Below are 27,066 nucleotides of genomic sequence, written 5' to 3'. Positions count from 1 at the left end.
CGCTTTGGCCCCGTCCGCGGGGTGTTGGCTTACAGCACTGGGGGCCGGGAAAGACAAGACGGGCCCGCGCCCGGCAGCACCTGCTGCCCCGGCCGGCAGCCCCCGGTGTGGGGGCCGTGCTCGCCCGCCCCACGGCTCCGGGACAGGGCTTTCGGGCTCCCTGCGGCTTTGGTCTCCCTGCTGAGCCTACCAAAGGCAGCGGGGGCTCAAGCTGTGCGGGGTGTCTGCACGCTGGGGCCGGGTGCCCGAGGGGAGCCGTCTGCCGGAGCAAGGTAGCAGCGCCCCGTGTCTTGGCAGAGCTTTAAGTATTTCTATTAGGAAAAAGTAAGGAGGGGAGGGCAGCACAGGTTGGTAGCTTGGGCATGAGCTGGAGGCCAAGGACCACCACCTGAGGCGTGCTGCACCCCTCCGGTGTACGCACCCGGGCAAGCTTCGCACCCTCCTGGGCTCCCAGGTCCCTCTCTGCAGAAGGGTGACAACTCATCCTCAGAAACTACAGTTAAAGAGCTGCAAAGAGCACACGTACTGTCCCTGTTTCCCTCCCCCCACCTTCCCCACGTGAGCTGTGAATTCAGCGCTTCATCTCATGCAATGGCTGCGAGCAGGGCTGACGGGCAATAGGGGTGACATTAGAGGCCTCCGTGCCTCTAATGGGTGGGAGACAGGGGCCATGCTCCGCGCCCGGCTCCGTCTGCTCTCGCTGCCGCATTAACTGTCTGGCAGAGGCAATCGGGGACCGTCCTGCAGGATGGGGAGGCTCAGCGCTGCCTCCGCCCTCCAGCGAGCCCCTAACTCCATCCCTTCTTCCCAACCGCTGCCAAGGCCACCTCCCGGCCGCGGGGGAATGGAAAAGCCACGTGGCAGAGTGGGCCTTCCAGCAGCAGAGATTTGGTGCTCCTTGGCACACGGGTAAACCCCGACCGCACGTCTACACGATATGTTGGGCAGATCATGCCGCTAGGCTGGTTTAGGCTGCCTGATTTGAGCCCATATTGGACACGCGACATTTCCTCTCCAGCGCGTGGTGCGACCACAGCTGCCACCACATCTGGCTCAATGGAGGGTGCGGAAACACTGCCGCCCCCCAGGAACGCAGACCAAACGCGGGGCAGGCAGAGGAGACCCTCGGCACGCGGCAAGCAGCCGCCCCCGGGAGCAGCCCGCGGCAGAGCGCCCGCCTCGCCCTCCGAGCGGAGCCCGCCAGCCCCGCGGAGGGGACGTCTCCGCTCAGCCCCCCGTCAGGGTTGCTGCAGCGAAATACAGCCGGTTCTGTGAGGGAAAAGCAGCCGCAGCGCTGGGAGGCACGGCTGCTGGGCTCCAGCCCCGGCGCTCCTGCCGAGTCTCCCAGCTCATCTCATGCTTTCCTGACTCAGTTTCCCACCTGCTCTCCCAGCTCCACGAAGGCTCCGGTGGCTCAGCCGCGAGCTTGTCCCCACCTCCGCGGTGGCCAGGCAGCAGTGTCCAGCCAGGCAGTGGTGCCCGGCAGCGCTCGGCTTCCCAGCCGGACAAAACCGCTGCTGGGGCGAGCTTCATCCTCGCTCTGTAGCCAGAGGGTTTTTCTCAGGGCATGAAGTGTCCCTTGCTGTACGAGCAGGCGGACTTTAAATCACACCTGGGAGCAGAGGCAGGCTCCTAGGTACCAGTGCACTGAGCTCAGTAGGGAGCAGGGCTGCACCCGCTCGCTCCGCATCCCAGACCCGCTCTGAGCGCACCTGCGTGCATCCCACCCCCACCTGCCTTGGGAGCACCAAAGCATTCCGCAATTAGAAATAATACACATATATCAAAAGTTTTGATACTAAAATATACAAGCAGGAGCTAGGACGGTGCAGGTCTTTTTTTCTTTTTCCACCTGGTTCAGAGTTGTCCTGACTTCAGTGAATGCTTTGGTGACAAAGTGGCTCTTCCCAGGAGTTTGATTTTGCCGGGGATAGTCAGCCCGCTCTCCCCTCCCCCAGTGCTCTCCTGCCCCAGCCCAGCAGTACAGCCCAAAAATTTTGGCTTAGAAATTTTGGCTTAGAAATTCTCCCATGGAGTTTTGCCCTCTTTCCATTTTTCTTTAAAATTGGAGCATTACAATGTGCATTTTTATGGCAAAAACACACCTCCCTGTGTCTGAAATGTGCTTTTTGCTTTACCCACGTAGGAAGAGCAAGGAGACGGAGCGGAGGGGTGGGCCGTGAGGACGGCAGCGACAGGGCTCGCTCCACGCGTGGGGCTGCAGGCCAGGCACGGGCACACGGGCTCCAGAGCTGCACATGGCTCAGAAAAGATGATGTCAAATTAGTCTTTAGAGTTGCATAATGACAAAATCTTCTTTGCATGAAAAACTGTACGTAACTGGACTATCAGTTTTGTCCGGGGCACGAGGCTGAAGGCAAAGGAGCGAAGCCCCGGGGGGGTGATGGTGGGGGCTGCGGCAGGGTCTTTCCACCCGGCTCAGTAATGCACTTCCCTCCCTGCCGGGGGGGGATGCTCTAGCACGGAAAGGTGGTCGCCTCCCCACCGCTCTCCCGTGGAAACGCAGCCGGGGCCGGCCTGAGGGAGAGCCGATGCTCTCCGTCTCCTGTATAACGGTGCGCACACCCTTCCCCGTGATAAACCTGCCCTGGGCATGATGTGACGTGGGACGGGCAGGATGCGGAGCTGCAAGCCAACGCGGCCATGCCGCTCACAAGTGGCACAGGCGGCAGGAGCGCAGCCCTGTGCCCGAGGCGCTGCAAAAAAGCGGAACCATATTCTCACGTGAAAAAAACCCTCTAGGCTGAAACTGGGACCGAGCCTCTCTCCCTGCCTCCCCGACCCTGTCTCTCACCGTGGCAGCCCGAGCTTGCACGGGCCGAGCCAACCCGCTGGCAGACGAGGTCTGCCTTCTCCAGGGTCTGCCCCCGAACAAAGCGGGGACGGGGGACCCTCTCTGTGCAGACTCAGAGGACGGGAAGGAGAGCACTGTCCCTGCAGGCTTCCCTCCTAAACACTGATTCACAGCAGACGGGTGGTGGCAGCCTCCCTGTCACCTGGCAGCACGTCATTCCTCCTGGCAGTAGCTCGAGGGCAGGATGAGACGGTGCCCAGCTGCGCCAAAGACAAATGCTTCAGCTCCCGGTGTGCACCCGCCCCGCCAGCCAGAGCCCGCTGACAGCCGCCGTCCCCTCGCCCCTTCCCCGGCTGCGCCTCAGCTCTCGGTGGTCAGCTATGGATGTAAATAATGCAAACAGCAGGGTAAATAACGTAGCAATAGTGTATCACTAATGTAGTGATACTTACTACCACTTGCTAATGCAGCAATAGTATCGCTCTTACAATCACCTGCTGTCACCCTGATGACAGACGTGCTAGGAGAAGGCAGCACGAAAGGCCAGACGCATTGAACCAGTGCACGGAGCCACGCGCAAGCCGGGCAGCCCAGTGAGAGCCTGGTGCTCGGTGGTGGCGTCAGTGCCACCAGGGGAAGGACCGTTGTAACACTGTCTGATGGTTTCTGCTGGGAAAGAAAGGGACAAAAAATGGGGAGAAAGAAAAGACACAGCATTAATTCCCGGGTTAAGTTCAGCCTTGCAGTAGAGCTGCTACAGAGGCAGCCTGGGCTGCAGGACTTCAGATGCCGGACCAGGACACGGGGATTTGAGGCCCTGCTCCATTTCTGGTGCGTGACGTGACCTTTGACAGGTTATTCCGTCAGTCTCGGTCACAGGGAGATAATCCCACCGTTCTCATAAGGCCCCTGGAGATCTCCGGAGGAGACGTGCTGCAGACGGGGCGCCGCCCCCAGCCCCTCGCCAGAGGTGCGCCAGGCCCGGTGGGCTGCGAGAGCGCCCGGAGCCGCCAGCACCCACGGGTGCTGCCCCGGAGCGGCTGCGAGAGTGCAACCGACCCCAGCGACCGCGCTGTCCGCCGGCCACCCTTGGGATAATGCAGCGAGCAAAACCTGTTGCCCTCACTGCTCCAGCTCCAGCAAACCCTCCCTGCCTTTCGCCCCCGGCGGTGGCTCCTGCCGAGCCCTCGGTCTGCACCGCCGGTCCCGTACGCCTGGGCACAAACCAGCACCATCTCAGCTCTCTGCGGAGCATATTCCTGCTTCCCCATCATTCCCGGCGCTGGCTGCCCCCTCGCCTGCCGAGCCCCTTCCTGCAGCGCTTTCGGCCTTGGCCCCGCCGGGGCAGCGTCAGAGCTGCGCGCCCCGAGGCTCCGCGCCGCCTCATTTCACATCTGCGTTGAAAGCACGCTTCCTTCTTTCTTTTCCCCTTTCCTGCGGTCTCGTGATCACCCAGTGGTCCAATTGTTTCCGCACACAGTTAATTGACACCACTATTTTCTTTCAGCTCCCAAGAAACCAAACTGCAGCACTGGAAATAAGAAGTTGGTTTTAGGATGCTTTGATTGAAAGTGAGTTCTCCCCGCCATACATATACGTTTATATAGAAGGTGATTTGTACAGCAAAGCACAGGTTTGGTCCCGAATCCTTTGTTAGCAGTAATATTCTGCATTAACAGTGATATTTTTTTCTGCAGTAAGATTTGACAGGGTCAAGCACTCAGAATCAAAAGACAAAAATGAAATCTTCCTTCCAGTAGAGATAAAATTTAGAAGTGAAAGTCAAATAATTAGATGTTTACTTCTAACTCATGTTGTAAAGTGGTGAGTTCCTTCATGCAGAGCCTTCCAAAACCCAAATCACCTTCTTCTTTAGATATCATATCCTGCCCCTATAAGGGGCTCCAAGCCCTTTCCTGGTAATAGAAGCAGACACACACACATATATTTAGCTTGGATACCTAAAGAAATGTATCATAGTGTTACTGTATCTGCCTGTCCATACCCAGGGAGCTCTGAACCCCTCCCTGATTTCAATCAACTTCACAGAAGGAGAGTTCTTCAAGAGACTGACCTCCCAGGGCTTTCATGAAAACGGGCATTTGGTAGAGGAGAATAAGAGGGTGATACAGCCAGTGACTGGGCTAAACCGTAACATGAACTCACTTCTTACTAAACACCAAAAATCTACATGGGATTTCACAAGAAAAGCTTCATTCCAGATCTGGGCTTTATTTAGACACCTAACACAGCCAGCCACAAGACACAAATCACAGGCAAGCCAGCTTCCTCATACACTGATTTAAGTGTATTTTAAAAGATTAGAATCAGCTGCATCTCCATTAACTCTGCTTACGGCCCAACACTGACCTAAAGCTTCTAGCGAACTGGCAAGAGCCCCTTCTTCCCAGCGACCTCTTTTTGCATGGCTGGCTTCCAAGGGGCTTGTGACTCACATCCCCTACTCGAGGGAGGGCAGATTTCCAAAGGGTTTCCAGATGTTTATCTTGGCAACCTCTGATTCAAACACTAACAGGTCCTATTAACAGCCTGGCCACATCTGGACCTTGCAGATGGTTACTACGCACAGGTGAGAAGACAATACAGGAGCAGGTCCTGCAAGTTAATAAGGTAATTCCACCTCTTTCCCTTATACTTGATGTTGGCCAACAATCGGAAACTTGGCTTCAGATGTAGCCTTCTACATGTTCCCTTCACATCACAGACGTTCGTACACTGAATGAATTGCTCAGACACAGACCAGCCGGGACCTGACCACCCAAAGCAACGAGCAGACGCTTGGCAGCTGGAGCCCTCTCTGTTGTGAACTTCTCAGGCCTCACGAGGTGGGTCTGGTTGGGCACTCGGGTGGCTCAGCTTCCCCACTGCCCACAGTGGCTTTGGCAGGTTACATCTTTACAGGTCAGGGCTAAACTGCCAGCTTAGGACTGCTGCAGGGATCACGTAGACAGCACATTCCTGAGTATCGGACAACACCCAGGGAGGGCTGGGAAGCGTTATGCTGGCAGAAATGCTATCCTATAAATCCATATAGGATAAAATCTTGACTCATGTTTCCCTCTCTTCTGTTCCAAGTGCTCAGTACAAGATCTAATCAAATTCAAACTCCTATGTCAGGTTTTGCCTCTTTAGACTCTCCTGCACAACATTAAGCCGAGATTCTGTAGCACTGTGCCCTCAGAAAAAGATGCACGTTAGTAATCAATGAGGAAATGCCTGTGAAAACGTGTATGATACTTTGAGATCTTCAGAATTAAAGTTATTGCATAGAAGATATTCAGCAGGCAACTGTTGCTTACAGTTATCAGATCACTGCACATTATTAGTCAGACACAGCTTACACGTAACCTACAGGTCTTAAGTCAAGACGTTCAGTTTTTGCAATGCACAAGTGCATTGCAAGTACATGTATGTTTTAGCCTTAACTTTTGACATCTCTGTGCAACATGCACAATTTGAGTGTTTTAACAAATCCATGGCCACATGGCAGACAAGCTAAAATTTAAGGAGCTGGAGAGATGAATCAGTTCTGGTCTGCATCTACACCAACAACCTCAAAGGGCACAAACGGAATGAGTCAACTAGAAGACTATGTTCCCAAGCTTAAAGTTAGCCAAGTACCTAGGGAACTTGTTGAGAAAAATCTATATATGAAAAAGCCTAACTCTGACAGCCAGTATCTTGAATTAATCCCTTTTTCTGATGTCTATAAATCAGATGCTTTTTATTCTGAAGATATATACCATTACTGTTATTTTTCTTTATAAACAGACTCCATTGCATGGCCTGGATAAATATAGTTGCAATTCTGATACATATTTTGAAGGGTATTTCTTTCAAATCACCCTCTTTATTTAGCTATCCTAAATATGGCAGCCTGGAACATCGCAGTATTGAAGAGCTACAGAATTACTAGCACAGAGATTCTTGTGATGTTCCCAACCCAAAATGTGCCACTAATGCAAAAACACAATTAGACTAAGCATTTACGGAGGGTACAACAAACATCTGACTACTCAGTGCATTTGTGTACTAGCAGGGGTTGAGAGTTTCAAAGTAATCTAAGGGGTTTATTTTGGGGAAAGACGTGTGACTAAGCATCCTAAACAGCTTTGATAAACTCAACCAGAATGTTTCAGCAAAGCAGATGTTCAGGCACTCGTTCAGCGACACGCGAGTGGTATTTAATACACAAAGTGCACTACGATGCTGTAGGTGGCTTATATCCAATGTGAAAACATTCACAACGCACAGGCCAACGCGAAAGTTAAGGGCTTGCTGCAGTCGCTAACCAGCGAGGAGTTTCTCGCTTAGTTCAGCCATGAACTGGAATAGTCTATCACTGGAAAATCCGGAGTCATGGACTACATAAAATAAAGAGTGCTGATCTTTACTATCGATCCTGGCACTTGAGAACAGCTCTCAAGTGGGCACTTGAGCAGCTCTGGCGGGGGTAACACTCAGGGCTCCCCCCTCACGTTCGGAGCAGGCAGGCAGCACGTGTTGTGCCTTCCCAGGGGACAGCTACACTGCCGAAATCAGGGCACGGACACACTTTTAAAAGGCAGTTCCACCCCTGTTTCTCCAGCTGAAGCACCCAGCACCAGCAGGGCTGGATGTCGTCCCTCGTGCCTGTCCAGACCTCGCTGGCAGGAACAGGGTCGGGTAACCCCTCCGTGGGGACGGCACGCAGCCTCCGCCGGCACAGGCCAGGAACCGCGTTGCTGGTCGCCCTCTCAGCCCCTCCAGAGCCACCCTTACCTCCGTCGGCGTACGTCTCGGTGCCGTAGCCATCCTGCAGCCCGTTATTCCAGGTACCTTCATACTTGGCTCCGCTGCTCATGCTCTGCCTCGTGCCGTACCGTCCCTTAAAGCCATGGGTCCACTCGCCCCGGTAAACCCAGCGTCCTTTGGTCTCGATTCCCAGGCCGTGCCTCTTGCCTTGGGACCAGTAGCCCTCATAGGTGTTGCCGCTGGGCCACGTGTATATGCCCACCACCTCGAAGCCGTAGTTCCAGGAGCCCGAGTACTCGCCCTGGCCCTTGGGGCCGGTGCAGATGCCGTGCCCGTGGGCTTTGCCCCCTTCCCAGCCCCCGCAGTAGGCGCCTCCATCGTCAAAATCAAACCTGCCTCCGCTCATGGTACCCGCCCGCCCCTCCGCCTGGCTCCTCCGCCTCGAGCCCTCCCCGCTCAGCCGGGCAGCTCTGCCAGGGGCGAAAGCCTGGGCCGAGGGAGCGGCTGCCGCATCGCCCGGGAGCCGGCGCCTGCCTCCCGCCTCGCCTCGCCTCGCCTCGCCCGGCCGAGGGGCCGGGGCAGCGGGAGGAAGGAGGAATTGGAGGGAGGGGAGGGGAGCGCGGAGGAGGGCCGGGCCGGGCCGGGCCGGGGGCGGTGAGCGCCCCGGGCACCGCGGAGGGGGAGCCGCGCCGCGCCGAGCGGAGCCGCTACCTGCCCCGGCGCCGCGCCCCCGCCCCGCCCGCCCGCCCGCCGCAGCGGGGGGGCCGCCGGCACCGGCCGAGGAGGCGGCCCGGAGCCGGGGCCGGCCGCGATGCGCCGCCGCTGCCCGCCCGGCGCCGCCCGGCTCGCCGCCCCGCCGCTCTCCTCCCCCGCCGGGAGAAAGGTCAGCGCTGCCCTAACAAGGCCATCGGATCCCAGGAGCTGCTCCCAAAAATAACCCCCCGGAGCCCGGCCTCCGCCTCGCGGCCCTTTTATGAAGGAGGAAAGAGACACACCACCCGGGCGCCCCCCCTCCGGGCAGGCATCCAGCGAGAGAAGAGGCTGGGAAAGTAAATGTCTGCCTAAAATAGACCCTGGGAAGGGGGCGCCTCGCTCGCTCCGCGCTGCGCTGCCCGGCCGGTGCGCGGAGCGGCGGCGGCAGCCGGGCGGCCCCGGCGAGCTCTCCCACCGCTGCCCCTCTCCCCTCCCTGCTGCCCCGGCGAGGACGGAGCAGAGCCGGGCTCCCGCCCCTGCCCGGCTCGACGGAGCCGTCGAGCTGGAGAAGGGAGAAAAACGCTCCTTCAGGTAGAGCTTCAAGTCAGCTTTGCTTGCCCCTGGCTGAAGAAAGAGTACTTAACTCTGCTGAACTAAAGCCAAGGGTAAAAGCAGAGCGATCAGCCAGATCACAGCGTATATCTTAACTATTCAGCTAGTGTCAGGTGAATCCTCATTCCCTCTTTGCTACATTTAAAGTGAATTTCAAGAGCTTCTTTAGGGTCGTTAAAAGAATCCATGAATAGCAGTCTCCTCCCTCCCCCCACACAAAACAAGAAACGCTACAGAAGATGTCCAGTGTAACAGATGGCAGCATCGCTTAGTGTGTTTGGAGAAAGACAGGTAGGACCTTACCCCTGGGACTGTTACTACAATTCATAACATCAAATATAGAAGGTAGGGAGAAGACAAGGAATGAGATACCAGTGTAACAGTCTAATCCAACCTGGCCCAACTCCTACGAGCCTTATCACAGCAAGACTACAAGCAGACGACTTTCCACGTGCCGTCTCTTAGTATGTGGAAGAAGAGGCACAGGAAAAATGCACTATATATAACCGCAAGAGTAGCTGAATGTGCATACATAGCATATAAACTGTAGTATCTATATATCTTCCTGTGCAGTCAGGTAAAAGGGGCTAATTTGTGCTTTAAGCATTGCAATGCCAAACCTCATGGAAAAGTTAACTGTCCACTACAAAACTAACAGGAAAAGGCCTCGTTTTCACTCAGCCACATGAAGGAAGGAATGGCCACTTAAGTAAGGGACTTTGACAAGACTCAGAAGTGCCGCCTGGCAGAGCTAGCCCTCTAAAACATCTAAGTGAATCAGGTCTTAAAATCAGCCGAAGATGGAATTATTTAGAATGAGAAGAAACAAACGCTTGTTTCCTCATTTCTAAGCCTGCAGATCACTCAAACTGCTGAGGCTCTCTGCACCAGCAAGCATTAGAAATTCAGACTTTCTTAAAGCAAAACCATAGGATTTTGTTTTGTGGCTTCTAAGTAGACCAAAGCATCTTAAAACTACTTGTAGTAATAGAACTGAAAGTGTTAAGGCAGCAGTTGCAGCTATCCAGAGACTTCTACTTCATGGTGTTCCAGGATTTACCAGCCCAAATATGTTGTAACCACCCTAAAAAGACGCCAAGCTCAGGACCATGTAATTATTTACTTAGCAACTCTTCCTAATTACATAGCTGTTTTGAACTGAGGGAATGCTTTGTTTAAGTGTTAGCAAGTTATGCACATGCTGGCATTTAGAGGCCCATATCCCGAGCTGACTGCTGTCTAAACAGTCAAACTTTAGAGAAAACACACATTTCGTGCATATTAAGGCACCACTCAGATCTGGTCTTATTTCTTCATTTTGGCAGAGAAACTTGCAGGCTCCTTCCAGAGCTCAAGAGGCAGGGAGGAGTCAGCCGGCATCCCAGCCAGGCCGGGGCTGACCTCTAGCGGCCCGCCAGCGCTCGCTTCCCCTCCCCAGGCAACCCCGGCTCACACCTTTCCACTCTGCTCCTTTTAGATCACATCTCCTGGATTTCAATCCGCTTTCTAGAATGTGGCATCGAGCACTTCACATGGTCTGTGAGAAACAATCAAAAAAAACAGTGAAAAGCCATGCCAGGTAGAAAGGTATTCTCATCCCCCAAAGTGATACCTGCAGCGTTGCATGTAACAGTGCTGCAGCTTCTACTTGCAGATATTTGGGAATAAAGAGCACTTCTTTGAGGAGTAAGATCATTCACACTTTGGCAGTCCAGTCACATGCAGTCACAAAAGAGTTACCATGAATTCAAGATACAGGTGGTAAAGATACAGCTATCTTAAAGCAGGGAAATGGGAGACATGGGACCCAACCTACAAAAGGTAGATGACACTTTAGGACTTCTGGCAACAACAGCTAAATTAGCAAGGCCCCTTCACCCATGTAAATAAGTTTTCAATCAGACAGACATTAGGTACTGCCTCAGAGATGATGAAGAACAAAAAACAAAACACAGGAACACCAAAGAATTTAGCTGGAAAGTGCTTGTCTCAAATTCCTCTCCAGAGCTTTGCAGGGGAGGAAAGTTTGGGGACAACCAACAGTGAAAACTGAACACAGTTCACCTCCCCCCAAAACAAGTCATATCATCTGATAGCATGCTCCTTTGCTATGCACATATGGATGTATAAAAGACAGATTGTGTTGATGCATATAAACTATGGCAAGTTTCTGAAAATACTTCAGAAAGAAAGCAAGGTTCCACCAATATTTTGGACCTGGATGAGGCATCCAAGATGATGATAGTTTAGAAAAAGAATGGAGGACAGACACAATGCTCAAGACTTCCCTACTTTGCAGTTGTCAGCTATTCACTGTTAATATTTCAATGGTAATACTTGGTGTTTCAGAGCAGGGTGAAAGAAGTTGAAGAGTGTAATCAGTGATCCACTGAAGCTGGCAAATACTGCCTTTGCACCCCTTAAAAAATACCCCAAACTTCAGAGTCCATCATCTTATTTTTCCTTTAGTTAACTCAAGAAGCAATTCCACTGAAGAAGGCAAGGTATTTCTGCTGCTGCAGACAAATCTCTAGGGTCTGTTGGACATTCAATAAAAAGTTAGGCTTGTTTTACATTTTCCACTTACAGGGAGAAAAAGAAAAAAAACACACTGCAGAAATCAAGATAACTGAAATAATCTTGTTTTGATCATCCAAGTTACTTTCTGATCACGCAGCCTAGCAGGCAAATACTTCATTTGTTACCTAACAGCATCTGACTACTTTAACATGGAAGACAGGGGAAGAAAAGTGCCTGTTTAGCCAAACATAAATAAAGCCTCTCTTCAGGCACAAAGAAATAACAATGCCTCTTCCCCAGAAAAGCAGATTCAGTTCCCTGACTTAGCCTAGTGCAGTAATACTAAGAAGGATGGGTAAGGACATGGTCGTACTCCTTTAGGGAATAAAATTAGAGGCATAAGCATCCAAAAATGGAAGCATAAGTGTTACAATCTGAGGTCAAAGTGATTTGAAAGGAGCTGAATTACACCAGTTTCTCACATAAAGAGCTCTAATCACCAAGAGATCTAGAGACTCCTCTCTTTCAAGAAATCAAAACAGGGCTATTTTGAAAACAGAGTAAAATTTCCCAAATGTTAGGTCTCCTAAGTATAAAGAAATACTCTCTAACCAAACTCATTATGTTTACTTCACTATCTATGCAGAGCTTAAACTGTAATGCTTAAGCTAAAGTGTTTGTCCTGCTTAAAATAATGAGCATTAGTTAAGATGCAAAGGAAGTGTTTTTATTGCAAGCACAGTGAGCAGGGAGTGGGTTCCATCTTGCATGGACGTGACAGAGGGCAGAGTTAAACCACACGCCCTTCTGTGTTTTTAGTGCTCATTGCTGTCAGGTGTACATCATTTCTGCCATGTGAGACATTTTCTTTGGAATATACAAGTAATATTCCATGTAGCCTGAAAGATCTTCAATAGTCACATCATCCACAAAGGCCCTGGCTTGCTCAGAGCAAGAGCGTGGAGAACTTGAGGGAGTTCTTGATGGCAAAGGCTGGGAAAGGTCCTCAGCAACTGTTCTTCTATCAGGTGCCAATGGGAGGGCATTCTGCAAGCCAGAGAATTTGTACACTTCCATATCTTGCCATCGTTTACACTCACAGGCCTTATCTGCACATGAACATGGCTTATTTGTGTTTAGCTTAGACACAGATTGAAAGTCAGAAAGCTCCGTAGTCTTTAGGCCTGCTTTGGACACCAGAGAAATGGCAGCAGGAGACTCTTCCGATTTGTTCTCTGACACCAACTCTGTAACAGAAGCTCCCAAAGACTCAACATCAGCTCCCTTCTGATCAAGGTCAGGAGCTATATGGCATCGTTCATGTGCACAAGTCGCCTTTGGGGCTGGCATCCCAAACCCAGTGCTGTCATCTGGGGCATCAATCTGGCTTTTGCGTACCAGTTGGTTGCATGTGGAATGTGATTTTGTGCTGCAATGGATAAACTTTGGAGGATGAAGAATTGGAGACTTGGAACGCCTGCGACGCTGGGTTCTCACAGCTCCTCTTGAAGGCTTCTTCACAGACCTGCCATGAAGAGATAAAAAAGTGATTGCAGAGTCACTAAAAGACTTACCACTGGGTGTCAAATAACATTGGGCAACATCTCAGGTGCATTTATATTGCATGCAGGAGCTTTAAGCTCTGGGTATTTGCATAAGACCCATATCTTGGAATTTGACATTGCTCAAGTCAAGTATTTGTATAAAATAGAGAAGTATCACCTGAGAACTGAAACCTAAAGCTTATGCTTTTAAGGATGGAAAAAGTAAAGCATGAGGGACATTATTAATAAAAACCTTTAAAAGAAGAACACCATGACACCAGTGAAACAATGCAAAAGGACAGTTTTGTTTCAGTAAGAGATCTGAGTGCAAAGTTTTGTGTAGACACTCAAGAAACCAATTCCATATTTTAAACTAATTCGCAAGGCAGCCTCTGCAATGCCAAACAATTATGGAAACAGACACATTCATGATTGTCTGATTCAAAAAAAAAAAAAAAAAAAAAAGAACAGTTCACATTTGTGTTACAGAAACATGGATCATGTTTCTATTCCTAAAACTGAAAAGCATTTCACCTCAGAAAATTGTATATAAGAACAGTCATATGTGAGCAGAAAGGGGGGCACAGTGTATTTTAAAAAGAAATCTTGGGTCCCTCATTTAGGGGCCTAGTTACTAAAATACTTGGCTATTTAAAACTCAATTTCAATGCAATCACATTTGAAGTAGTTTGATAATCCCTAGCTTCTCTTACCCATGCCAGGTTTCCTTAGAACTACACACATTCTTAGGTTTGGCTTCCTCTGCAGCTGTTCGAACTAATGCTCTTGGACTCGTCCCTTCACCCACAGAGAGAGAAGCAATAAACCTGTGAAATGGAGAGAGGGGGGAAGAAAAAAAACAAGAATAAAAAGTTAACAACAGCCTAGACTGTTTTGGGAAAGCAGATTCACGAACTTTGTTATGCTCATAATACTGATCAGAATACCTCAAGTAATTTATGACATTGTCCTAAAAGACCTGCCCACAAAGACCACGCAAATCAGAACAGCATTTACATGTTCACACATCAAAAGCTGGCGTAGCAAACGCTTTTGCCAAATACGATACCAATCAGCAACTAGATTTCGAATCCAAACTTCACATATCAATAATGAAGCACAAAAGCTAAATCCGATTTTCCTGGGGGAGGAGTATAGAGAGAGAAAAAAAAAAATCACTGAACACACACTCCTCTTTTTCCAGAGACAAATAAGCTATTCTTTCCTAAAAATAAATGTTCTTTGGATATAAATAGACTTTGTTTATCAGAAGAACCCTTATGCCTCTGTCTAGAGAGAACGTAAGCTAAAACTCTTCGGACTACTGCAAGTTCAACCACTTGAGCTACAGAGTTGCATCAGACCATCTTCTATTCAAGCCAGAGATCCTGGATTTACTAATGTCTCTGGTGCTACAAATCCATCCCAAAGTTCCATTTCAATAAGCTGTGATAACCTCAGGAACACTTTTTTCCAAGTTGAGATGTCACATGTTGAACTAGATTTGACAAAGAAATTATTTTCCAAAACCTATGTTCAACTGGTTTATAACATAATTTCATTTTTTGGAAAATCAGCTAAGTCTGTGCACACTGTCCTAGGCCAGGGTCAACTAACACTTAATAGAAGCCAAACTATTACTGAAGAATCTGCTATTTTCTATTTAAAAACTACAAACACAGAGCAGCAACACTGAAGGCCCACAATAAAAACTCTACCATAATTAAAGCGTCTGATATGTTGGGGGAGAGGGGGAGTGAAAGGGAGGCAGACTGGAGATACTGATGAGAAGAGAGGCACCTAGCTGGTGATAGATTTCTAATGAGTCTGATCAGTTAAATGAAGGATAATTTTAGAAGTCCCACTATTTGCCATTTAAGTTCTAACATAATTCATATTTACACAATGCATTTCTTTTCAGTCACCAGCATAACTGCACCACTGCCAATTGCTTACTAAAATGCAGTAATATATATGTAACATGCAGTGACACCTGTATACCAGCAGAAAGAGCATGATAGGCTAACTTTTTATTTTAGACGAAAAAGGTTGTCACTAACAGAAGACACATGCTGCTTGTGTTCTATTGCCTAGGGCAGTGAAGTTAAGTGCCACATGTGTCACATCTCCTAGGTAACAAGACAACACAAAAAGCATTCTTCCCCATTTGGTGTTTTTAGTTATGAACAGGAAATACGTTAATGATATCAATGAAAATAGCTGGCATGAAAAATAAGCATTGCATCTAACACCCTTCTTACTAACATGGTAAAAACACTTCTCTGCAGGGAGAAGGGACTTTATATCCATGACAGGCCTTTAGAGCCTTCATAATACACTGACTACAATAGCAGTGCTATGGACACGTCTCTGGCAACCATGCCAAAACTCATTTCATAATGATAGCCAACAGTTAGCAGCATATAAATTTGTTTGAAGCCTGCTGGGAGCTAGCAATCAAACAAATTACAATTCCTTTAGGAATGCAACTTACAACTAGTGAATTTATTTCACATTTGCTTAACTAGCATGAAGCCTTTCAATGCCTAACCTTTTGGAATTATCTCACTGCTTCAGATTTAACGGTGTTTCCTTCCAGTCCATTTGCGACATGTTAACACTGTACCTGCCTACAGTCTTACTTACCCAGCTGTGTCAACTCTTAGCTTTTTGAAAGCTGTCTGCAGGCTTTCCTCTTCTCCATCCTTAGCTTCTGTTTTCATTATTGGGATGGTCAAAAGCTGACAGAGTTACCATATACTGCTAAAAGCAGAAAACAGACATATGAAAATAAGAACCAATGCCTTGTTAAAAACATTAGTTGCCCAGCACCATCATAATACACTAAAAATAAACTCGAAATAGCACACTGAGTGAATAAAGCTGAGGTCATTGGAGAAGAACATTTCTGAAAGTTGTTCAGAACAAGCTTTAAGATGCCCAAGAACGGAACAGTCTCCTGCATAACTGCATAAATGAATTTGCAATTTAGAGTAAAATCTGGTGTGAACAGTGACTTGCCTATCCAAATAAAGTCTAGACAGATTCTTCTATTTGTCTTAAAGCTATTATCAAAATAATTCTAGGAGAAGAGATGGAAGGCAAAGAGATACACCACCACTAGAAACAGCCAACTTCCTACAGGCTGCTCTTTCTCACTTTGGGACCCGGTGCTATAATTTTTTTTTTAATCAGATTTGTCTTAAAACAAGACAGACAAGGTGTTAAGATAAAAAGAATTCTTGATTTATTTCTAGGTTCCAGACATTTGGTTCAAGTTCTCCTCCTCTTACATTACAACCGTTTTACCCAGTGTACTACCTCAGTGGGTCATATTAAAAAAAAACTAACTAATGTGCTCTATGATTGACTGTAACTACTGCCAACATGAAGGTGGAAGAGGAAGGGAAGGATTCTTTTTAGAGTGCGTTAGCTTTTTTATTTAATCTGTTTAAATTTGGATAACATTCTTCATTTTAATTATATTCAAACTACAATAAAACAGTGTGATTGAGTTAAAGTGTAGCTATTCTTGCTTATATACATTGAACTGTTGGAAGAATAATTTCAAAGCAGGACTCAGAAGTTGACAAGTCTGCATGTTGCACTTCCTAGACTTTACAAGAATTTTTAAATGTTAGTACCAATCGAAAGCATTTTCAGGTTCTCCTTACTCTTATTTTCAATTTACTATATAAGATGCAAGTATACAGTTTTGAGTTAAATGATCCAGAAGCAGTAAACTAAGAAAAATAGCTCCCAATACTTGGCAGAAGTGGAATCCATTAGCAGGTAAAGGTTGTGGAAGGACCTAAACAATTATAATCCTCAAAATCACTTATGCCATCCAAAAGAAATTTTCTAACTATTTTGACAATCCAGGCAATCCTGATTTGAAATGATTTACTACAGTTTGTACTTTCCTTCCATGATCTGAAAGCCCATTTAAAGTACTTTAATAAAAGCTATTAAAGTTATTTGTATACATTTCAAGTCTAACCCCTATCCAGTGCAGTTTAGTAAATACCAAGTGAAAAGTCAAAAGTAAGCACAGAAATGTATGAATTTCCATCTTTATGTAGCTTGTATCAAAGCACATTTTATATTGGTGTAATACTCCCCTGCTTAGCAAAAGTAATACATTTCTGTCAGAATATGGTATATGGATGCCAAATGGCCATTAAAAACTGACTGAGGTACTTCAAAAAACAACAACAACAACAACAAAAAAAAACTATCCTGGCCATTATCTACCCTAGTTGCAAAGGAATCTTAAGTCTTACTATATTTGTTGTTCTTCAGTACCTTACAGTTTTGTAATCATTTGCAAATGTTAAATCAGCCATTCTGCCACTGTAAAATATTTCAAAAGGCTTGCTTCATTAACACAGGGTTTGCTTTTGCTGAGCAGCACCCCTGGCAGTGGCAAGTCTCAGAGTACATCAGAGTACCTCTAGAGCAGCATTTGACTAAGTTTACCTGGCTGATCAGTCAGATTTGTTTGCTACTTATTGAAAAGCCTACACTTCTCATCTACGAAGTCTCTATTAATGTGCATGAAAGAGACTTGACACAGAAGTATTTTGTTGCTCAGGTCTCGACAAAATTGCTCTTTAATAGGATACAAATCAAATATATCTTCCTGAAGCTTTAAAATCTCAAGTCATTATGAAGGTAACTATCCAAAAATCAGCAACTGCTAATAGCTGCTGTAATGCAAACACATTCATACAGACCACTAACTCTACCTAATTACAGAGCAGTATACTTATATTAATATTGCTTTTATCAACTAAGTTCTAGCTCTTGTGATCTGGAAAAGAAGAAAGTCTAGGTGAAAAGAGACAAGTAATCAGAACATGAACAGATCAGTTATTTCGGTAGATACAAAATGGTAACTTTGGCCACCTCATATTCTCATTCAAGCCAAAGGTGGTGGCTCCCCAAGCTGTTGTTTCGGCTGCATGCTCTACCACGATTCCATTCCAACAGCAGCTATTATGACACACAGGATGATGCATCACAACAGCTTTAGAGGCACACGCTGTCCAGTGAGTCATACAGCAAGTAAACATGAGATGAGGAGGCTAATATAGAGACTGACAATATGACACTCATCTGAGCAGGTTATTTTTAGATACACTCTTGGTTAAATACTATTACTTTGGTGAAACATAGGGTCTCTTCTTCAGTACAGTTTCTCCTTGACCCAAAATGAAAGTCCTTTGGAATTACAAACTCAGTCTAAGATCATTTTTAAAACATCAAAACCATTATTACATAGACTTAGACAAGAAAACAAATATTTAAGGAGAAAAAGATACTAGAAATAGTTTTAATCACTGCACATCACTCAAAATGTACTATCAGTTCTAGACAAACTGTTTCGTCATGTTACCCTTCATCACTGAAGCAACAAACCCTCAAAAGGATACAGAGTTTACTCTGAGAAAAACCTATTCATTTCGAAAATTAAATATAAGCATATGCATTCCACATACATCAACCAACTAGTACCGATTTCACAGAAAACTCAATTACTGTGCAAAACAACCAATGCTGCTTTGGAAAGTTTACAGAAAACTACTTGTTATTTCTCTACTTTCTAGAGAAGTATACATCTACTCTCCACTAATTTATTTTCAACTATTTCCTAGCAATGCTGGACTACAAACCTATCCTGCACTGCAAGACACCCACACTGCTCATAAAATAATGATATAATGCATAAACACACACATTTCATTTTAAGAACAGGCACACAGACACAAAGGTTATAAAGCTCAAAGAAATTCATAGTCAAGGACTTTATAAGTGAGCAAGTATACTGCACGGGAATACAACTTGCCCCACTTCAGTGGGGCCGCACAGGGGTCAAGAAACCAAAAAGCTAGGAGTTGCAACGAGGAATCAAACACTAGCGGTCTTCCCCTCGGGGGGGGGGGGGACTCTCGCCATCCTCGGAGAGTTGGCGCAGGGAACGGCTGTTCAGGCACTTCACAGCCTTCCGCGTCCCCGGCACCCGCCAGCCCTCGGCCCCAGGGGTGCCAGCAGCACCTTCTTTTCACCTGCCAACCCCGGCGCGGGTCCCAGCGGACGCCCCGTGCCGCAGCCCACGGCGAGCCCCAACACCGCCGCTCGGTGCCCACCTCGGCGCCTGGCCCGGCGGGGACCCCGCTGGCGGCAGAGGATGACTCAGCAGAGCCTCCCGCCCCACCAGGACTCCCCCGAGCCCCCCCCCCCCCCCCCCCACACACACCCCACTGGGGCCGCATCGCCCGGCGACGGCTCCGCAGCCTGTGGAAGTCCCGGGAGGGCGGCCGGGCCTGCAGCAGCCCCGCCACAGTGGCGCAGCGGTTCCGGCCCCGCCACGACCGACCACACCGGCCGGGGGAGGACGGAGCCCCGCGCAAGCGGAGGCGGAGAGCGCGGGAGAAGGCGCCCCGCCGCCCGCACACTTACCGCGCTCGGCCCGGCGGGCACAGCCCCACCGCGTCCCACTGCCGCCGCCGCCGCGCGTAACCCGGATGAGAAACAGCCGCCCAGGAGGAAGCGACGGCGGCCGGGCGGGGACAGGCCCGCGCACGCGTGCGCGCTCGGAAGAGAAGGGGACCGCCTCGCTCGCTCACGCCGCGGGAAGGAGGCCGGGACGAGCAGGGCGTGCGCATGCGCCTTTGAGCGCGGCGCCTCCAGCACTGAGCTCACTTCCTGTTGATCCGCTCGCCCCCCTCGCCTGCCCAGAGCGAGGCTGGGACGCGGCGGTGAGTGACGCACGCGGGGAGGGCCGGGCTCGCCCCCGCGCCGTGCCCCCCGCCGCGGTTCCCCCTGCCTCGGGCGGGCGACGGGGCGGCCGCGGAGGGAAGAGCCGTTAAACGGCCGCTGGCGGCGCGTGACGCTGCGGGGCTGGCGGCGGCCCGCCACTGGGCGCGGGGCTGGCCGCTGATTGGCTGCGCGCGGCGGCGCGCGGGCCCGCCCGGCTGCGGGGCGGGGGGAGGGGGCGCGGGGTGGTGCCGCCCCCGCCCTGGGGACGGCGGCGGCGGCGCGACGCCGCTGCGGGAGGGGAGGAACAGCCAAGCAAGCCGCCGCGCTCAGGGACTCGCTTCTCCGCGGCCGGGTCGGTAACTGCCGGCTGCGTCGCGCGCGGGCCGCCGCCAGAACAGGGCTTTCCGTGGCAACGGTGGTCCTGGAAGCCGCTGGAGAGAGGAGAATGGTGCGGTCTTTCCGAAACGCGGTCTTCGGGGAGAGAACGGTGTGTGGTGGGGGAGAAGGGAGGAGAGAGTACATGTCTTCTAAACTATATGCTAAGGTTTTTTGTATATATAAAGCTTTCAGTTATATGTATGACAAGGAGAACTTGGTGTAATTGACAGAAAGATGACAGGGCTTAAATACTAGAAAAACTTTATACCTGTAAACTCATTTAAACGTTGGCCTTCCGGAGGTTTCAAACCCCGTTGGTTAGACAGTGATCTGTCGCGAATGGCATGGGTGCGCTTCTGTCTTTCAGGCCTTGGGATTAGTTTCTTTGTGCCTCATTGATACACTTTTCAGTTATCAGTAGCTGGTGTTAAGAATAGCGGAGTTAGAAACTATTCAACATGGTCTATCTCTGGCAGCATCTCTTTCTGTAGTGTTATGTGCACAGGTGAAATTCAAATACATATATCTTCTGTTAACCCAAGGAAAAGAGATATGTCAACATTTTTGGCCAAGCCCTTGTGTGCTCTGAGAAATGTAGACTTTACAGTTCATGGTAAAAAGTAGTGGAATCGTTCTAATCTGAAGGCCATGAGATTGACGCTACAAGAGTGGGCAACCATAACACCTTTCAGAGCCCAGTGTGTATTCAGATCTCAACATCAAATCATAATCTCTGTATTTCAGCTTATTTTATATGGCACAGCTGGCGATACGCTGATAGCCTATCAATGGACTTAGATGCTAAAGATGAAGAGGAAGAGAGTCTGCAAACAGCTTTCAAAAAGCTGAGAGTGGATGCAGCAGGGTAAGTGAGCAAGAAAAGTATCATGTAATTTGTTGTTTTTTATTTAATGTTTGTATCTGGTTTTTGTTGTTTTGAATCTCACAACGAATGTCATTTGGTAAAAGGTCTTACACTCCCAGAGAGAATAAGCAGATCACTTCAAGTGAAATGCAGTCGTTATAGCCATCTAATAGGCAAAGCCATACTTTATTAACTAATTTAGACACAATATCAACTGAAATTACACAGGGACTGTAAGAAAACGTGATAGGACTTGCACAAAACAGAGAACCCACTCTTAACAGAACTGTTGTGGTAACTTTAGTCCCCTTGTGTCATACAGAACTTGTTTGTCCATTTCAAGCAAATGCTGGTGTCCTCAGCCACGTTATTAGCCTTTACGGTAGCGCTGGAATACCTGCCCTGAAAGCGTCTGAAGCACAGTACCAACCGTCTGCTCTTCCATAGTGTTCTAGAGAGTCCAGTCTGGTTGGAAATTGTCAAGCTAAATATGAACACTGATAATCTCGTACTTCAGAGGATATCATAGAGTAAAATGTTTGCAGCAGTTGTTTTACTAAAAGGTTCTGTAGCACACTGGGTATACTGACAACATATAGTATAAGCCTGTTCATGTAAAGTATGAGTTAATAAAATTATGCAGTCTAGCAGCTCTGAGATAGTTCACTTGATTGTATGTGAAGGGAAGTTTTTTTAGGCATTCCCAGACATGAGGGAAGCCCTTTGTATCGATGATAACTATATTTTACCATATGAACTCATTCCTGTACATATCAGTATTTTGAACTCATAAGCTCCTCCACTTGTTAAAATATATTTTTTGTCTTACTACTAAGTTTCCTCTACTTGATGAGGTCTGTTGTGAAACAGGGAAAAAAACAGCTTTTCTCTAGATCAGAGAAGCAAGAAAATTTGCTTATAAAACATACTACTTTTAATGTATTACCAATGACAGATTCTGTGGAATTAGGATTCATTCCTATGATATCTCTTCAGGCATACAAAGATCTGTGTTTTGCAGGCATGTATCTTGAACAGCCAAAGTCTAGTGACTAATCCCTTAAAATCAACTTCGGGTGGAGTATCTGGACTCTTCTGCTTGAATCTCAGCCTGATTTCTTAGGATTTCTTTTCCCATGCTGTAATTCACATGTATAGTTAGCATAAATACAGGTTTCTATGCTGGTAGTTTGTTAAATATCTCAGTAATTGCTTGTACTTGCTTATAGAGCTACGCACAAAGCACTGTGGTGAGGCATTTATGTTTGTTGTCTGGCCCTGGAAGTCCCGAAAGAAATTGTTTTTCATTCCTGTTCATCTGGGAAATTTGATAATAAATAAATAATCTTTCCTTTTCTGTTATTGTACCTCACCCACTTCTCCCTGGACTCTTTAGCCTGATGCTTTGTGTTCCTGACCTTGCATTTGAAATGAAGCAGGAGTCTAAGTTTTAACAATTAGTGTCTGAAAAGAACAATTGGAACATGAGTTTACATTCCTTTAACGCATCCCTTTGGTACAAATAGAGCATGACATCAGCTGCTGGACCTTTTGGCTTTGTTTCATCCCACCTATCTTTAGACACTTAGCTGAGGTCAATAAAAAAGAGAGGTTAGTAAAATCTCTAAGATCCTGTTTCTAACCACTAACTATAGAGGAAGTCAAGGCTGAGAACTTAAATGTCTTAGATGAGCATCTAAAGCTTTGAGGCTCAGTCTAGACTTTTGAAACCATACGTTGAAACAGTATCATAATGTGGCATTTTCCTTTCTACTCAGATCTGTTGCAGCTCTTTCTGTGGGTGATGGGACGGTTTTGAGAACACCGATAAGAGCAGCTATGGATGGAGCCAAACAACAGTCTGTCTGCTCTAAAGAAGCTTGGCATGGGTAAAACACATCATTAACTGCACTATGCATGTATTCTTGTTTTGTTTGAGACATTTAAAACTTTCTAATGAAAATTGTTGTTAGTTAAATGGTTCTCTCCTTTTTATCACAAAGCTTTAGCATAACCATTTGATACAATATTTTTAAGAGGCTTTCAGCAAAGATTTTGACAATGTTGCCTCTTCTCTTAGGGTACCTAAAACTTTCTTTTCCACTGATTGCCTCAGAGGTCCTTCTCTTCAAGTTTTGTACCATTGCATCCTCTTTTCACTTCATGTTCTTTTTATTGCTGTATTGAAGTACCTGGATATTCAGTGCAATTCTGCCAGCACCTCTAACTTATATCCAGATTCTGCACTACAGTTCAGGCTGGGGTGACAGTGGCAAAGACCAGAGCACCTTCAACAAAGTATCATTTCCTTAATGCAAAAGACTTTGGGGGAAATATCTTTAAAATAGGGGTGCTGGTATGTATCTTCTCTGTGGGGGAGCCCACATTTCTTCTGACTCCTTCACTGTTCCTGTCAGAGATTTTAAGTGACCTATCATCTGATTTTTGTAAACAGCAAAGTCTTTTGAAACATTTTTAGTCTTATTTCAGAAGCTGTTGAGCTGTGGTGCAGATTTTGGAATTACCTACTTGTTCACCTGTTATAACCCAACAGGTGCTTGAGGAAGCCTTCAAGAGGGTCAGCAAGAATCCCACGTCGCAGACGTTCCAAGTCTCCTGTCCTGCATCCTCCCAAGTTTACGTATTGCAGTATGAAAGCTAACAACCAGCTGAAACACAAAACCCAGTCAGACACTTCGAAGAGTAACGTCAGTTCAGACATTTTTGTTGCAACAGAACATGGTACAAAGGACAGGCATGATTCTCAATTTGAGGCCAGTGATGACAGAAGAACCAGAACTAAACCTTTGGAAGCTTCCACAGCTGAAGAGCTGTTGGAGAATTCAAGGGAGAATTGCCCTGCTCTCTCTTCAGCCTTTGAAACTAGCCTGGATTCTAGCCAAACTTCAGATTTCCAGTCCTTATCCATGCTTAGCAATGGCAAGCAGTGCCCTTGTTCGGACAAGAAATGCCAGTGCAAACAATGGCGAACCATGGAAGTGTACTCTTTCTCTGGCTTGCGGAGCGTCCTGTCAGAATGCGAAAAAGCAGTCCTAGGAGTCCACTGTCAGTCTCTTCAAAACAGATCCCCTTGTGGAGCGGCCACATCAGGTTCTCCTAGATCTTGTTCTGAGCAAGCTCGAGCCTTTGTGGATGATGTGACTATTGAAGATCTTTCAGGATACATGGAATACTACTTATATATTCCCAAGAAAATGTCTCACATGGCAGAAATGATGTATACTTGACTGAAAGCAATAGAGAATCATGAATCAGAGTTTGTGATATTGGTTGGGTTAAATGCCTTGTCAGTGCCATGGCTGTTTACACTGCTGTGTGTTTGATCAAATGTTTCTTTGCATCGTACAGTTTAGTTTTCTAATAAAATGAAAAATGGAATATAGTTTCTGAGCTTAGTTCTAAAAAGAATGCACTAAAGTCTCTGAATACCTTAACAAAAGCACCGTAGATCAAATAAACTCCCTTTGTTTTTTGGTTTGTGCTGTGGATATTCAAGCTCTGTATGCTGTTTTCACTATGTCTGGGAAGAAGAAGAGCTTTTTAAGCTTTGTTCTGAAATTTTGCAGGGTTTGGAAGATTCATTCTTGATGTGTCCCAGTACTTAAAGAAATGTTTTATAGTTCCAGCTCTGTGTTACTCATCCTGCTCCAGGGATTAAAAGGGGAAGGCCTTCAGTATTTTGGATAGGATACATATCCTTGAACACTGCCTGGCTTTTTTTTCATTTCAATCAAATTGTGAAGGCTTCTGCCTCACAATTTTGTTAGGAGGTCAAGAATGTGCTGGAGCATGCTTGGACCCTTTCATAATCTAATTAACTCACACTGTTACATTTATGTACAGATAGTGAAGCTCATAGAAGCAAAAATATATGTCCTTATGTATGCTTTACAGATGGAGTAATTTAAGGGAGAGTGAAACAGGCTAAGAGAATTAAGAATAAAATTTCCTTTGGGCCATGCAGTCTCCAAAACTGAGATTGTGAAGCCATCTACACTGATTATTTCCAGGTATGTTTGATACACAGAACAGGTTGGAAATGGGGTAAACAAGAAGTATATATCATACAGGCTTTGTGGTGTAGAACTACAACATTCCATCTGATTGAAAATACTCAAATAAAACACACTGTTGCCAAGATGTGCATTAATAAATGTTTGTCTAAGCCCAGCATATTTAAAGTATAGCCTGAATAATATAATTTACACTGATTTTACCCCCCCCAAGAACTTTTCTTACTTTCTTTTTTTTTTTAAACTAAAGCATGGATTCAGTATCAGCTATAAATGCATACTGAACAATTGTGTTTGAGTAGGATAGTGCAATTTTTACTTTTACATTTCAACATCTGTGGTCAGCAAGCCAAGGAGTCGCAAGCAGTTCTATAAAAATAGAGAGCAGCAGGTGTAGACAGTTGACCTTGCTTTCTGTGCTAGGGAAGTCTCAGAAATTCTAGATGATCCTCACTTATTTTCTGTAGATTTTATTCTAATTGTCCATAAAACTTACTTTACAAATCCAGGAAGTACAGATTTAAAGTTCAAAAAAATCCAAAATAAGTTAGCATGAGAATACAACAAAAACTATTACTTTGCTGTTAGGTGTTGCCACTTCATGCACTTAGCATGCAGTATGGCATGTTGTCTTTGATTACATTTAACTGATTTCTAAATTTTATCTCACTTTACACATCTTCCCCCACCTACCTTCATATTACAAAACAGGAAGATTGATGTTGTTTGGGTATTTTAAATCACATGTTAGGAAAGGATGACTGTTTAACGTTAACCATTATTCTTGAGCTTTTAGGGTCTTTTTTGGTCTTGTAATCTTTGATTTTGGATAGTGACAACAGCTGTGTCATTATTTTACTTGTAATTTATTGATTACATTTTTCTTTTTACCTATGAGTTACTTTGTTCAAATATTCAGAATTTTGTATGTGAACTTACTTTTCCCTGTTTGGTTAGTATTTTACTGTCCCATTCCCTTCTCCTTCCTCTTCTAGTGCTGTCCTGCATACACACAAACAGACAGACAAGAGTTTTCATCACATTTGGTTGTGCTTTCCTCACTTTGTCCCCTCTTTCTCCCTGCAGTAAATCTGGTATAGTATGTACTTTGCTTTTAAACCTGAATATTTAGTACTAGTTATCTTTGCTACTGCTGTTTTTCAAAGGATATTTCTGCTTCAACGGGGGGTGTCCACTTGTGTTTCTGTTCATGTTTTATTTCTGTGCCCTCTTTCAAAGTGTTTGAAGATATTGTTGCTAAATGCTGTGTATTTCTCCCTTTTAAACCCTTTAAAATTACCCCTGCATCTCAGTGAGCGTTGACCTAAAATGTGTGCTTTTGAAGATGGGGTGTATTTCTTTAGAGTGCACAAATGAAATTCTTTAAAACTGGTATTGGTTGTCTGCAAAGGGAACAAAAAATGCTCCCCTTTGCAGCTGGAGCACTAGCAAGCAGTACAGCTAGGCTCTCCCCTGGATCTGTGGGATGACTGACTGACTCAAGGTCACCTTGATGCAGTTGTTTCTGCTGTGGAATACAGTGCTGCTTCTATTTAATAAAGCATGTACAAAACTCAGAAGTGTCTCGGCCTTCAAGCTGTTGTTACATAAAACTAGTAGTGAACTCAGACAGTGCAAGTGCATGAGACAGTTTTCAGCTGAGGAACAGCTACCACAGTACAGCATGCATCAGGCCTGATGTCCCTGGGGAGAAGGGGAATTTAGGAAATAATGGAAGTTAAACTAGTACAAGATATATCCTGGAGTTGAGGGCTGAGAATTGAATTCAAATTGCCACATGGCCAAGAGGGGAGGAAATAGTATGAGAAAAGGTTTCCCAGTGACATTTTCAGTGTCCTGTGCAAGAGAGAGGTAAGGGGAAGTGGGGGGAGAGGGAGGAGAGACCAAAACTCAGTAGTTTCCTATTCTGTCTGGATTACCATATCTGCTGGTGTTCAAGCATATCCAGTGCTGCCTGCAGTAGAGGAAGGACATGTATCTGGGGTTCTTGATTACTACAGTCATACTTGTAGCAGATTTATTGAAACATTGCTGCTGACATTTTCATCACTCAAACCACCTCTTTTT

At 46.7% G+C, this 27,066-nt stretch overlaps 3 protein-coding genes across 5 annotated transcripts in view; 1 reads left to right on the top strand and 2 right to left on the bottom strand.

Annotated features, from left to right (window-relative positions):
* Positions 1 to 8,573, bottom strand: part of JPH2 (junctophilin 2) — a 36,767-nt gene extending 28,194 nt beyond the window's left edge. The window contains exon 1 of the mRNA XM_026093060.2: positions 7,598 to 8,573. Coding sequence (XP_025948845.2) covers positions 7,598 to 7,976 — 379 coding nt within the window. The 5' untranslated portion in view covers positions 7,977 to 8,573. The remainder of the gene's footprint in view (positions 1 to 7,597) is intronic.
* A 3,527-nt stretch (positions 8,574 to 12,100) lies between these two features.
* LOC112979120 (oxidative stress-responsive serine-rich protein 1) lies at positions 12,101 to 19,548 on the bottom strand. 2 transcript variants are annotated; one of them, XM_064521445.1, is made up of 4 exons: positions 19,402 to 19,548; positions 15,586 to 15,702; positions 13,653 to 13,766; positions 12,101 to 12,920 (listed from the first exon to the last, which is right to left on the bottom strand). In XM_064521445.1, the coding sequence occupies exons 2-4, from the start codon at positions 15,660 to 15,662 to the stop codon at positions 12,227 to 12,229; spliced, it is 885 nt and encodes a 294-aa protein (XP_064377515.1). In that variant the 5' UTR covers positions 15,663 to 15,702; positions 19,402 to 19,548; the 3' UTR covers positions 12,101 to 12,226. The 2 variants fall into 2 exon arrangements, with proteins under 2 accessions (XP_064377515.1, XP_064377516.1); XM_064521446.1 differs by having other exon boundaries at positions 15,586 to 15,699; positions 19,402 to 19,534.
* A 15-nt stretch (positions 19,549 to 19,563) lies between these two features.
* LOC112979112 (oxidative stress-responsive serine-rich protein 1-like) lies at positions 19,564 to 26,558 on the top strand. 2 transcript variants are annotated; one of them, XM_064521447.1, is made up of 4 exons: positions 19,564 to 19,700; positions 20,824 to 20,944; positions 22,723 to 22,833; positions 23,499 to 26,558. In XM_064521447.1, the coding sequence occupies exons 2-4, from the start codon at positions 20,868 to 20,870 to the stop codon at positions 24,190 to 24,192; spliced, it is 882 nt and encodes a 293-aa protein (XP_064377517.1). In that variant the 5' UTR covers positions 19,564 to 19,700; positions 20,824 to 20,867; the 3' UTR covers positions 24,193 to 26,558. The 2 variants fall into 2 exon arrangements, with proteins under 2 accessions (XP_064377517.1, XP_025948814.1); XM_026093029.2 differs by lacking the exon at positions 19,564 to 19,700 and adding an exon at positions 19,920 to 20,188.
* The last annotated feature ends 508 nt before the right edge of the window (positions 26,559 to 27,066 follow it).

Source organism: Dromaius novaehollandiae, chromosome 16 (assembly GCF_036370855.1).
Source record: "Dromaius novaehollandiae isolate bDroNov1 chromosome 16, bDroNov1.hap1, whole genome shotgun sequence".
In the NCBI taxonomy this organism is placed as follows: domain Eukaryota; kingdom Metazoa; phylum Chordata; class Aves; order Casuariiformes; family Dromaiidae; genus Dromaius; species Dromaius novaehollandiae.
This window is presented reverse-complemented; position numbering and strand designations above follow the sequence as displayed.